The 12,269-nt window shown below is 32.7% G+C and overlaps 1 protein-coding gene across 1 annotated transcript in view; it reads right to left on the reverse strand.

Moving 5' to 3' along the window:
* LOC123273461 (serine-rich adhesin for platelets-like) overlaps positions 1–12,269 on the reverse strand; it is a 110,632-nt gene that overhangs the window by 16,564 nt on the left and 81,799 nt on the right. The window contains exon 3 of the mRNA XM_044740870.1: positions 1,025–4,275. Coding sequence (XP_044596805.1) covers positions 1,025–4,275 — 3,251 coding nt within the window. The remainder of the gene's footprint in view (positions 1–1,024; positions 4,276–12,269) is intronic.

Genomic DNA, 12,269 nt, shown 5'->3' on the forward strand with positions numbered 1-12,269 from the left:
GTTGCGCATATGTGCTGCTGCATCTTCGGAGATTGGGCACAAGGATAGTGAGGATTAATGGTCTATAATCAAAATTAAATGAAGATTCACCGTGCATGGATATGCCTACTGTGTCATTACGAGTTAAACCGTGGAGCATATTTGAAAATATTAAAATTAAACTGCTGTGTCGAGGAATAATTTGCAAGATCGCGTGTCCGTGAACGGTCTGCAGTTCATTTTTTCGTCCCGGCTTTGCGTCGACGGCTGATGGCTTAAAAGTTAGAGTTTAAATCGCGAAAATTTTATTTTTATTATTACACTGTCTGCAGACGCTCTCGTTAACGATCGAGACCATAACTCACTGATCTCGCGACGTGGGGTGACCTGTGCAGTCAAAGGTTCATCATAATCAAGGTAAACATGATCCAGAAGCCAAAAAAATCATCTTTCGTTTCCGAAATAAATTTATGGGCAATTTTTAGAGAAAAATTTTTTTTCATACTTAGAAAATATAATATACTGGCAAGGAATATTAAAATATCGAATATTTAGGTAATTATTATTGAATTTATTAACTCTTAATCAATTTATTTGTTTGGAAATAATTGATTAATTTATCTTTTTTTTTTTTTTTAACTTTTAATAAATATTTTTTCGAAAAAATCACATTTATTAACAGTTAATAAACACATCGCGGAATTAATGTGTCTCACTTAAATTATTCAAAATAATAAAATCTATTATCTCCAAAATTGCTTATAAAAAATAACTATTTTTGCACCGTCCAAAAAAACATTAATTTGATTCAAGAGAAAAATTCTTTACACTAAAAAATAATTTTTAAGAATTTCATAGTCTTCATTTAAGTAAAAAAATTTTGGAAATGAGAAATTTGTCTAAAATTTATAACTTCCTACTTTTGAAAATCATTAATTTTCCAAGCGAGAAGTTAATAATTTTTTTGGTTCACGAATTTAAATCAAGTTAATGTTTTTTTAAGGTATTCCCCCTTAAATAAATAATAAAAAAAATAATTTCTCACCTTGCGATTCTTTATTATCAGTCTTCTGAAGATAAGCACCACCCCAACAACAATCGGGAAGAAAACAAGTCCCGCGAGTATGTAACTCACGATAACGACCGTTTCCTGGGTCGCTAAAGTGTCTCCGTCGTGCCTTTTGGTGATTACTTCACTCATGTTTATCGGGTCGCGCATAGTAACCGGAATGATCCCGGGTTCGTAAAAACTCGAATTCACCTGATGATACCCGTTGGGTTCCGGGCCAGAAAAGTACACCGGTTTGTGCCTGGTTTTGTTCCCGAGAGAACCAGAGCCCGGATTCGAATTCTGTATCTTCGTAGAATTCGACGCGCTTTCCCTATTTCTACCCTTCGCACTCACATTTTCTTCTCCATCTACCGTCTTCACCTCCACCGTTCTGTTCTCCCTATTTTCCAAGTCCTTCATCGTCCCATTAAAAATATCCGACGTATTGTACAAATGCATTATCGGCAGAACATCATCCTTGTCCTTGGTCTTGTCCGAGAGATTTCTTCCCCTGACCTCCGGCGACCTCTCTCCATTTTTCTTCAATTCCATTTTTGGAGTTTGCGGAGAGGTCACCAGGTTTGCCTCCGGAAGCGTTGTTCCTTCCGGCTTCAAGGTCGTCTGGGATCGGTACATCTTCTGAATTTCAGAAGGGTCCAAATCCTTCGCAATTCCAAACGGTCTGTCCGGAGCTTTCGCAGTTTCTTCGATTTTTCCATCGACATCCTGATCCTGATCCTGACTCTTTCCCTTATCCTTATCGTCTAAAATCATCGGAGTAACAGGAAAAACCGGAGTTTTCACGGTTGAGCTAACCAATTTCAAATCACCAAATCCAGTCCCACTATCACTTTCCCCGTTCCCCTTCACCGGCTCGCTCAAGTTCAACTTCACACCTTCAAACTTCTGGCCTTCACCAACTATAGGCAAACCAGACCCAGAATTCGCACCAGATTCCCCTATCATGCTGCTATTCGCCATGATACTGCCGATATTATAACTATTATTAGAACTATCAACCGGTTGAATCACCTCATCTTTGCCGTCAATAGACCTCGAGCCGACCCTTTCATCAACACGTCCTTTGGTGCTTCTGATTCCACTTCTGATATCACTTCGACGCCTCTTAGAATCTCTAACAGATTCCTCCCCAGTGATCCTCTGATTGAGCACTGCGCTGGCCGACTTCCTCAACAGCCTCCTGTCATTAACCTCCTTTTTATCTAGCACCTTTTCCCCACTTTCGGTGGTCAACTTCAGTGTTGACTTTCGTTCGACACTTTCTGGAGTCGTTGATCTGGGCAGATTCTGGTCAGCTTCCTTTCCTTCAGAACTAACTGCACTGGGGGTAGTTGACCTAAACAGTTTTTTGTCATTGGTCACTTTTTTGTCAACAATTGAACTTACAGTAGTCTTTTCTTCATCAGTCACTTTTTTAAGGTGTCCTTTTTCTTCAGCAAAAGTCCTGGTTGGTTCGGTGGGATTGGGAGTAGAATTGGAATTGGAATTGGAATTAGAATTAGAATTAGAAGAACCAACAACAGCAGGATTATCAGTCGAGATTGGAACCGCAGTGGATGCCTGAGAAGTGTTGCGGTGAACTGAATACGCGGTGACTTGTTGCTGTAAAGTAGTATCGTTAAAAGTTTCTCCCACCAAGAGCGCAGCAGCAGTTAGCGGGGTGCTCTGCTCAGTTGTAGCACTGTGTTCAACGGCAGTCGGAGCAACACTGACTGGGCCGGGCGTGCGCGTCGAGTGTAGTAGATCCATGCCAGAGGTAGCAAGAGGAGGAGAAAACCAAGAATTTACTTGTTCTTTTAACGTTGTCAACGACGGGTTGTCATTTGACCCAGGTCCGGAGTAGTTTCCTAGCAGCCGAGTTACATTTGTGATCGTGTAGGCATACGGGTGCATCTGCTGTGCTAGCGCAACAGGTGCTTCTTCATTAGGAATCCCTGTTACTGAAGTAAAAGTATCCGTTACTGTGGCCGCTGTTGTAGTCGGTGTTAATGTTGTAGTTAATATTGATGATGATGATGATGTTGATGTTGATGTTGATGTTGAAGGCACTAAAGTAACAACGTTCTCAGCAATGATATTTACAGGCTCTAAACCAGACGAATTCCCCGTTAGTTCGGATACTGTCGGTATCTCCGTTACAACAATTCGCAACGAGCTAGAAGAAGTACCTACATTTTCTCTGTCCATCGAGGGTGTCATTGGGTCAGCGTTTATGGACAGCCATGTCGAAATCCTACCGAGAACCTGAGAAGACTCTGAAGGTATCATCAGCCCTTTTTCTTCTTTGTTATTTCCAGTTTGCGAAACTCCTGTTTTTTTGCTACGAACGGAAGAACTTTTGGGCTTTTCAATTTTTGATATCAAGAATTCATCTTTGGTATCATTTAAGGTCAAATTCCTCAGTGTAACATCATTAGAAGCAATATCAAACTGGACAGAGTTTCCTTCAGTGCTTCCGTTTTTGGCAGTAACATTCGCCGGCAAAGAATCTGACCTTTGGCTCTTTCTAAGATACAAATTAGTGCCCCTGAGGAGGTTTTTGGTCTTGGGGATCTTGTTTCTCTCCACAGTAGACTTATCGACTGCGATGTTCATCTCTTCGTTGATCATTTCCTCGAGTTTCGATGAAGGAGTCGCAGTAGTGCTGAACCCTTTGATGAAAAATCTCCTCCTCTGCATAGGAGAAGCAGAAGTGCTGGTAACTTCGACGGAATTGTTGCTAGTGGTGTTTTCCGGGCGGATTTTCTGGCCAAAGTACCGAAACTGCGTCATGTCTTCTATGGGAATGTTGCTTTCTACTGGCCGGAAATGATTGTACAGTGACTCGGGCATCACTACAGTGTTCTTTCTTCTCATTTGCGATGACTGAGTCAAAGACCCGTTTTTGGGCGATGAGTTGCGAGATAATGAACCAATTGTGCTATGATCTTCTTCTTCTTTTTCGCTCTCCTCATCAAGAGTCGGCTGGTCATCCAAGTCTGAGTCTGAAGGGGCAGTCACGTAGACGCTGTGTCTGGTCTCCTGGACCTCCAACAAGTCCTGGGAATTGTTTAGAGAGGATTTCAAAGTGGAATTCAGCTGGCTTTTCGGAGAAACAGATCGGGTCAAGGCCTGCCGACGGCGGACTGCCAAACGGTTTCGGAATACCTGCTCGCGTTTCGCCTTAGAGGTTGGGGACTCGGTGTTAAAAGCTGTCCTTCCTTGTCGGTGGTCCTGAGCCTCGTCTAGAAGCACAAAAAGAAGAAATTAAATTGACTAGTGACCTAGAAAATTGGAATTTAAGATGGGAGAAAAATTACCGATTCAGATCGAACGGTTAAGATGTGGTTTGTTTTTGTTGCTCGAGTAAAAGTGTCGACTCACGAGGAGCAGTCGTGACCCACGTGCATTTACGACAGTCTAACGGTCCTAGTGTATGGAGAGGGTCTTTAGACTACAGACTATAAGGTTGTATTTATGGTGGATCAACACAGAGAGAGGACTTTGTCTTTTGCCGCATCGCTAACTCGGCTCATCGTTCATCCTACTAGTCTCAAGGTTGACTTTGATTTATATTTGCTAGACACTAGACAATGCCCGTTTTTTGGTTAAATCAACCGCTAATTGCTGATTGATATTGATGATCATCATCTTAGTGTAATGGAATACAATGTGATGTGAACAACTATTTTGACGGACGTTTTGACGGGAAGATCGACCCTAATCTTTCAATAATTTGTTAAGATGGGGCCTTTTATTGTGCAGTGGGTTAGACGATTCATTTTTTAGATGTCCAGTCATTAGCTTTCAATTACGAGGAATTGCTTGTCTTCTGAGAAATTGAGGTGAAATTAATTGAGTTTCTTTGATGGAAATTGGTTGAGAAAGAGGTTTTTTAAGGTAATGGCAAAATTAATCAAGTTTGTAGGAGATTAATTTGCTAATGGTTGATTGAAAATTATTTTAAGTAATCATTTTTAAATTAATATGTAATGATTAATGCTTCTATTGATGAATTTTTTGAATGGGTAATTTTTAAAATGTTATTGATAAATTATTAATTGCGATAAATTAATTTTTTTATTTTTCAAACAATTTCAGTTTAAATAATTTAATTGATTAATTATTTAGAAGGTTTAAAATTTTTATTGTCAAAAAATTATGATTAATTTTTTTTTTTTCAATATAAAAATTTTTTAATAAATATTTCTTAATCCTACAGTCTACCGACTTCACTATCATACAATTAAAGTATCATAATTTTTGCGAATCACTGAAATAAATTAAAGATAAATTATTTACAAGTACCATCAACTATAATTGAACCAATAACTCAAAACCATACTCCCATGTATTAATTTATAAATGAATTGATTTAACTCGGACCGGAATGATGTAATAGGACAACTTTATCACCCGATCGCTCGCCATTAATTAATTCAATAATGAATTATCAACGTAATAAAATGAATTACTATTAAAGTAAAAAAGCATGCAGGAAGTAAAAACCCTTGGAAAAAAATTAACGCTAAATGACCACCCGGTACGCCTTGACAATTTAAGTCACCTCGTTTGCATCTGAGTATTTGACTACTATTACACGATATTAATTTACGGAGTATGTATGTGGAGTAGAGCTCAAGAGATGCAACGCTATAATAACTACATGTATACGTTATGCACACAGTACAGGATACTTACGCCCACACGACCGTAAAGTATATTCTGGTCTTTATAGCCGTCGTAAGTATGATCTACGCAGCCATACCCAGACGTAGTTGTACCAGTAGTTAAGCTTGTCTCTCTTACACTTTTATTAATCTTTAATGTAAGTAAAGGATCCTTATACTTCCTCTTTCTTACTATCCGCTATTCGTAGTCCGCAGTCCGTTGTCTGTATGGTCTCTATGGTCCGTATTTACAATCTTGCGTACTGAAACACACTGTAAATATCACAGGGCAACCTGCTGCTGCTACTGCTGAATAATGTCTCTCAGTACTGTAAATCATCTAGACATTCAGACCCGTGTCTTTCTCACTTTAAGATACTCAAACTGTTGTGTTTGTACCTACTAAATTAACCTGTACCCTTTTATTGATTATCAACTCATACATTCATCACTTTGCATTTTATTTTTATGCATATGTCTTTTATTGTTTAACAGGTTCTTGTTATTTATCACTTGTGCTACGTGATTTTTTGGACTTCAGAATTTTTTTAAATATATTATCCCGCATGGAGAAATATAGGTCAAAAATATATGTCGCATATATTTACGCAAATAAAAAATATGTCAACATATATTTTTCACATAGATGCTGACATATATGTAGAGATACATGCCAAAATATATGTAAACATATATAAACATAGATGCAGGCATATATCTAGACATACATGTAAGCATATATGCAAAAATATATGTAGACATATATCGACGGTCTAATTAGCAATTTGTCTGACTCCTTATTTTTTAGAGGGTGATTTTTTAACATTTTGATGTAGCAATAGTCCAATTATAAATTATTTGAATGATTCAAACCAAAATATCACACCTTTATTAGATATCAATAATATTAAATGGTTTTTTAAAGTGATAATAAATTTTGAACTAATTGATTTTTTCGTACAAATGGAAGATTCTCTAAAATGGTGTTAGACAATTTGCTAATTAGAACGTCGATATGTAAGCATACACTCTAAAAAAAAATTCCTTAGTTTAAGAATTTTTTTACTCAAATCAAGAAGGTGAAATTCTTCAAAATTATTTATTTGATTCAAGTTAAATTTTTTTCAAGATATATATTCCATTTATATGCGCGCATATATGTTAACATATATGCAGACATATATATTTATATATGCGAGCGTATATGTAGACATATATTCTATTATCTATCGCGGAATATAAGTTTGCATATATTTAGCACAAAAAAAATATATGCTCGCATATATTTTTCACATATATATTTTTCCATGCAGAATATATTACTGTTATTTTTAATGTAAGTGATTTAAATTTAAAAACAAAGAGGTAATAATTAATTTTGATATAAAATTAGATTATAAAACTCAAAAATAATTTTTTTCTTTATGATTCAACGATAGTAAATTTTTTTTTAATTATATTTAAGTTGGAAAAAGAAATAATTAAATTTTTAGAAACAAAAATCTGGTTGTATTATTTTTTAAAAGTTGGATTTAATGTCAAGTTTTATTATTATTATTGCTTTTATTTTTATTATTAATCATTCCAGTAATTTAACGCAATCAAGGTTCCGTTAATTGATCAAAACATGTAATTTAATCTTAATGAATATAATTAAAAAAAAATTATTTATTGAAAAAAAATAGACATGAATAAATGGAGTTAAACTTTACTCGTTATATAAGCAAAGATGCTTTTTATTACTTTATTTGTACTGGGAACAATGGACGGTTATATTTGTAGCGTTAAAAAAAAAGACTACGTAAGAACGATTGTTGGCTGCAGAAAATATAATTCGCGTTAGTGATTATTTTGATTTGCTCTTTTGTGGTGAATCACAACAGAACAACAACGAGATGTTTTTTTTTATTTCTTATATATATTTTTTATGTAAAAAGAGTGAGTATGAGTGTGTAGATATTGACATGAGATACATGAGTTGGGCTTTCGTGGAGCGTGTATCCGTTTCCGGTAAACTGATGGAGAACTCGGTACCAGTGCAGTGGAGTTCTGCGTCGCAGAGGTAAAATTAAACAGAAGAGCCGCGAGCTAAAGGACACTCCGGTCAACGAGTACGAGTTAATTATATAACCACTTAAACTTTTGTTTAGCCAAAGCCGAAGCTGATGATAATTAACGATCTTGGTTCGTGACAGAGAAAATTAGCCGGTGATTTAATGGTCGGTGAACGCGAATCGCGAATCGGAGTTCGAGTCAGTATTTGACTGGTATTTAATTATTTTTAATTGCGGGAGTCGATATAATTCCATTACGGCGTCTGGACTCGAGATCTCTTTGGTCTCTTGGCTTGCATTAAATTATAGTTAAGTACACACAAGAGAGTTTTTGTTTGACGAAGTAAAGCTAATTTCATATTTTTATATTTTTACCCGGATGGCTCGTTACCTACAACTTATAACTTACAAGTTACAGCTTACGGCGTATTACGCAATTTAAAGATTCCAAAGGAGAGGAACAATGGGGATCAACGTCCTGGAAAAATCTTCCGGGCATTCTCGAGTCATGAGTGAAACCACGCGAGACCTTTTTATTGTCCTTGATCACATCTGTCTCAGACAAATTGCCTTTATTTTTTTATTTTTTTTCTGTTTTAAGTGGATTTTAATTTATTTAATTTTTAATTTAATAATTTAAAGTCTTAATATCATTATTAATGATAATAACAATAATTATGAATAATAATAATAAGAATAATAATGAAAAATTGATTCTTCAAGAATTGGATCAGGTATCTCAGCTGAAAAATATTAAATATCTCTCTTTATTAATAATAATAATTGAATTTCTGGTCTAAATATTTTTGTAAAAAATTGAATTCTCTATAAAAAATTTCTTTACTGATTTTACCATTTATCTTATCATGCAGTGAAAAATTTTATTTTCAAGTCACAAAATTTTGAAACTATCAAATAATATTATCTTAAAAAATTTTTACTTGAATTTTTGTCCAAAATATTTCCGGAAAAACTATAAGAAACTTTTTTTGTCGGAAATTTAAATCTTTTGAAAAAAAGCCTTTTATCAATTTTATTATATCTCTTATTTTTTAATTGTAATTCAAATTTAAAATGAAATTGTTAAAAATCTAAAATTTTTATTATTAATAAAAATTATAAATTTTAAATTTACTAAGAGATTAATTAATAGATTAATTCCTTATAAATCATTTAAATTACCTAGACAATTTTTATCGAATTTATTCATTATTATTACATCTAAAAATTACAATTGTTATTGTTATTATAAAAAGTGTGTTATTTTATCGATAAATAAATACTTTAAATAAAATATTATTTCAACTAAAAATTTGATACTATTTTTTTCTAAATAAAAAATCTACGATAATTGAGATAAGTAAAGTAAATGGCCAGTTAATTAAGATATATAATTTTGAATGGATAAGATAATTTGAATAAAGCGGAGATAGCTCGGATGGTTGTTGCTGTTATTATTTATGCAGCATAACGAAAATTTATCGTAGACATAACATTGTGTTTCGTTTATGTATTATATATTTATATGCATTTATGTGTTTATATATATGAGGAAAATAAAAAAGGTGACGTCGAAAGTTGAGACTAAGAGACTCTTAGGCGACTGGTTTAGCTGGGTTATCGCCGCGGCGTGACCGCATAAAAGCCCGTAATATTTTATGTGAACACGTGTATGAGTAAGGTCAGTGTTGCTCCTGTTATTTAAGTTAGGTCTATGTGCAGTGCATTACACATCACCAGCATAACAATACCACTCGCGAAACGCTCCGATGCCCATGAGACAACAGAACTGTTTTAATCATTTTTATTTATATTTTTATAGATATCTTTAACCTCCCCATTGTATCCATGATTTATACTTTTTTCTCGCTGTAATAAATATTTCACTCAAACTTTTTCCAATGTCTAGGCCATAAAACATAATATATATCTCTCAATCTTAATTGAACAAAAAAAATCCATGCTAATATTTATTACCGGTACCGAAAATCCTGTTTTCCTTCTTAAAGTTTATTTGACTTTCAAGACTATCAAACTTATTTAAAAATTATATTTAATTGATTTAAATCCTATGAATAATAATTTATAATTATAATAAAAATAATTATAATCTTTTGGAATTCGATTAGAGTTTTTTTTATTTGTTCCGTTATAATTAATTACACTTCTGATTGAGATATAATTTTTTTTAATCACAAAAAATAATCAGAAGTAAATAATGAATCAATTTCAAGCAATTAATAATGAATCAATAAAAAATTGATAAATTAAAGAAAACTTTAGAGATAAAAAAAAATTCTGTCGAAAATTATTATTTTTTTCCTTGAAAAATTAACCATAAGTACACAAAAAAAAAATTAAATTAATTCAAAAGAAAAATTCTTGAACTGAGAAATTTTTCTTGCGTCAATTAATTTTTATTTGATTAAAAACAATGCAACTCTTCAAAATGATTTTTTTTATTTAAGAATTTTTCTCGAGAGTAAATTCAATTTTGTTTTTTTCAGTGTACATTAAATCAAATGTTTTTTTATTCTTTCCATTGAATAAAAATTAATTTTGATAATTAATCATAAAAACAAATTTTATGATTATAGAGATAAAATAAAAATCAAAAAAACCCAAACTCTAAATCGTCAATAAAATATTTTACAAGTCATAAACAATTATTTATTGAAATCAAGTTAATTAAACGTAACAGGTACAATTTGCATGCCTCGAAAATTTAATAAATGTTTTTAATAATATTTATTTATTTACTTTATATATAATACCCTAAATGGACAGGTTTTTCTAGTTTATTTCCAAATTAATTATCATTAATCCTGTTTTACTTCTTAAAGTTACTTGACCTCCAAAGCTAGACGAATTTATCTCACCATTACAGTGACTTAATAATGCAAAAGCAATAACCGATGAATAATAATCATTCGACAATCGATTAGCGTTCTCACGAGATATATCTAGACATGGACTCGGAACTTGCAAGCAAGTATATTTATTATTACTATTATTACGAATAATAAAAATTTTATTTTAAATTTGAATTTCAACTAAAAAATAAGAGATACGATAAAATTAATCAAAACCTTTTTTTATAAAAATTAAACTGTCTACAAAAAAAATTTCTTATGATTTTTCCGTAACTTTAACATTTTTGACAAAAATTTAAGTTGAAATTTTGAAGATAGCATTATTTGATTGCTTCAAAATTTTTTGACTTTAAAATTCAATTTCTCATTAAATGATAAAAGATACGGTAAATTGGATAAGTTATTTTTTTATAGAAAATTTGATTTTCTACAAAAAAGGTACACAGTAAAAAATTTTTCGTCATTGCGTCAAAAAATTTTTATGTTAAATATTAAACACTTTTTTATGTTGATTTAACAGAATAAATTATTAGAAATATTATAAATATTAAATTTACACATAAATGTGTTAAATATTTAACCCCAAAATTTTTAACACAAAATTTTTTGACGAAAGCAAAATTTTTTACTGTGTATATTATGATTTTTTCGTATCTCTGTTATTTTGACCAGAAATTCAATTATTATAATTCTTATTATTATTATAAACAAGTACTATTAAGAGTGAAGATCTCTCAACTTAACTCAGTGAAATAGAATAATATAACATATAAGTAAAATAAGTAAGAAGTGCAGAATATAAGGTGAACGGGCGCGTATGATCACGATCAAGATCATTGACTTCTCTTGAACGTAATACGATCCACCCAGAGTAGAGTCTTGTCTGATGCTGATGCTGATGTCTAGAGCCGATCTTATGAGATATATCTCCCACACCAGATAGCAGATAACATCGCGACAATTATAATAACAATGCCCGCAAATCTAATCCACTATCGATCAATTTCCTTTTCAATTTAAAAACATTGAACCATTTTTTATTTTATTTTATTTATATCGAGTCAATGAATTTATTAGCCTACTATTTGCCAAGAATATGCTATATTCTGTCGAGAGTTTTGGAAAAATTACCATGAGGAAATGAGTATTGAGGACTCTGTGCGCGTAACGGTATACTAACTGGATGAGTAGAGGTTTATCCAGCAGCATTAGTTGGGATAACGAGATATCACCGGGAACTTTGATTCTCAATACCGATAACCAGTTAAGTCGAATCCTCGGCTCTAAGCGCTATATTTATACACATATATAACACTGGTTACTGTTCTATTCACCGCATTACTGCTATCTATACTGTGTATGTATGTTCGTGGCCTCTTCCTGGTCTTAGGCTCTTTAACGCGATCTTATGTATAACTGCACTCTGACCAGTTATTTTGGTCCACTTATTTGCTAATAAATATCTTATAACTTTATATTATATCTTTGGTTCAGTTTGTACCGTATAATTAACTTTTGTTATCAGCTGTTGCTTCTAAGTATAACTGCACATTCTAATAGTCGTTGATAATGTTCATTTACATTTAAGATACCGGACAATTTTTTATTGTTATTAGAATTGAGTTATCAGTTTTAAGGAAAA

This window comes from Cotesia glomerata, linkage group LG10 (assembly GCF_020080835.1).
Source record: "Cotesia glomerata isolate CgM1 linkage group LG10, MPM_Cglom_v2.3, whole genome shotgun sequence".
Lineage (NCBI taxonomy): Eukaryota > Metazoa > Arthropoda > Insecta > Hymenoptera > Braconidae > Cotesia > Cotesia glomerata.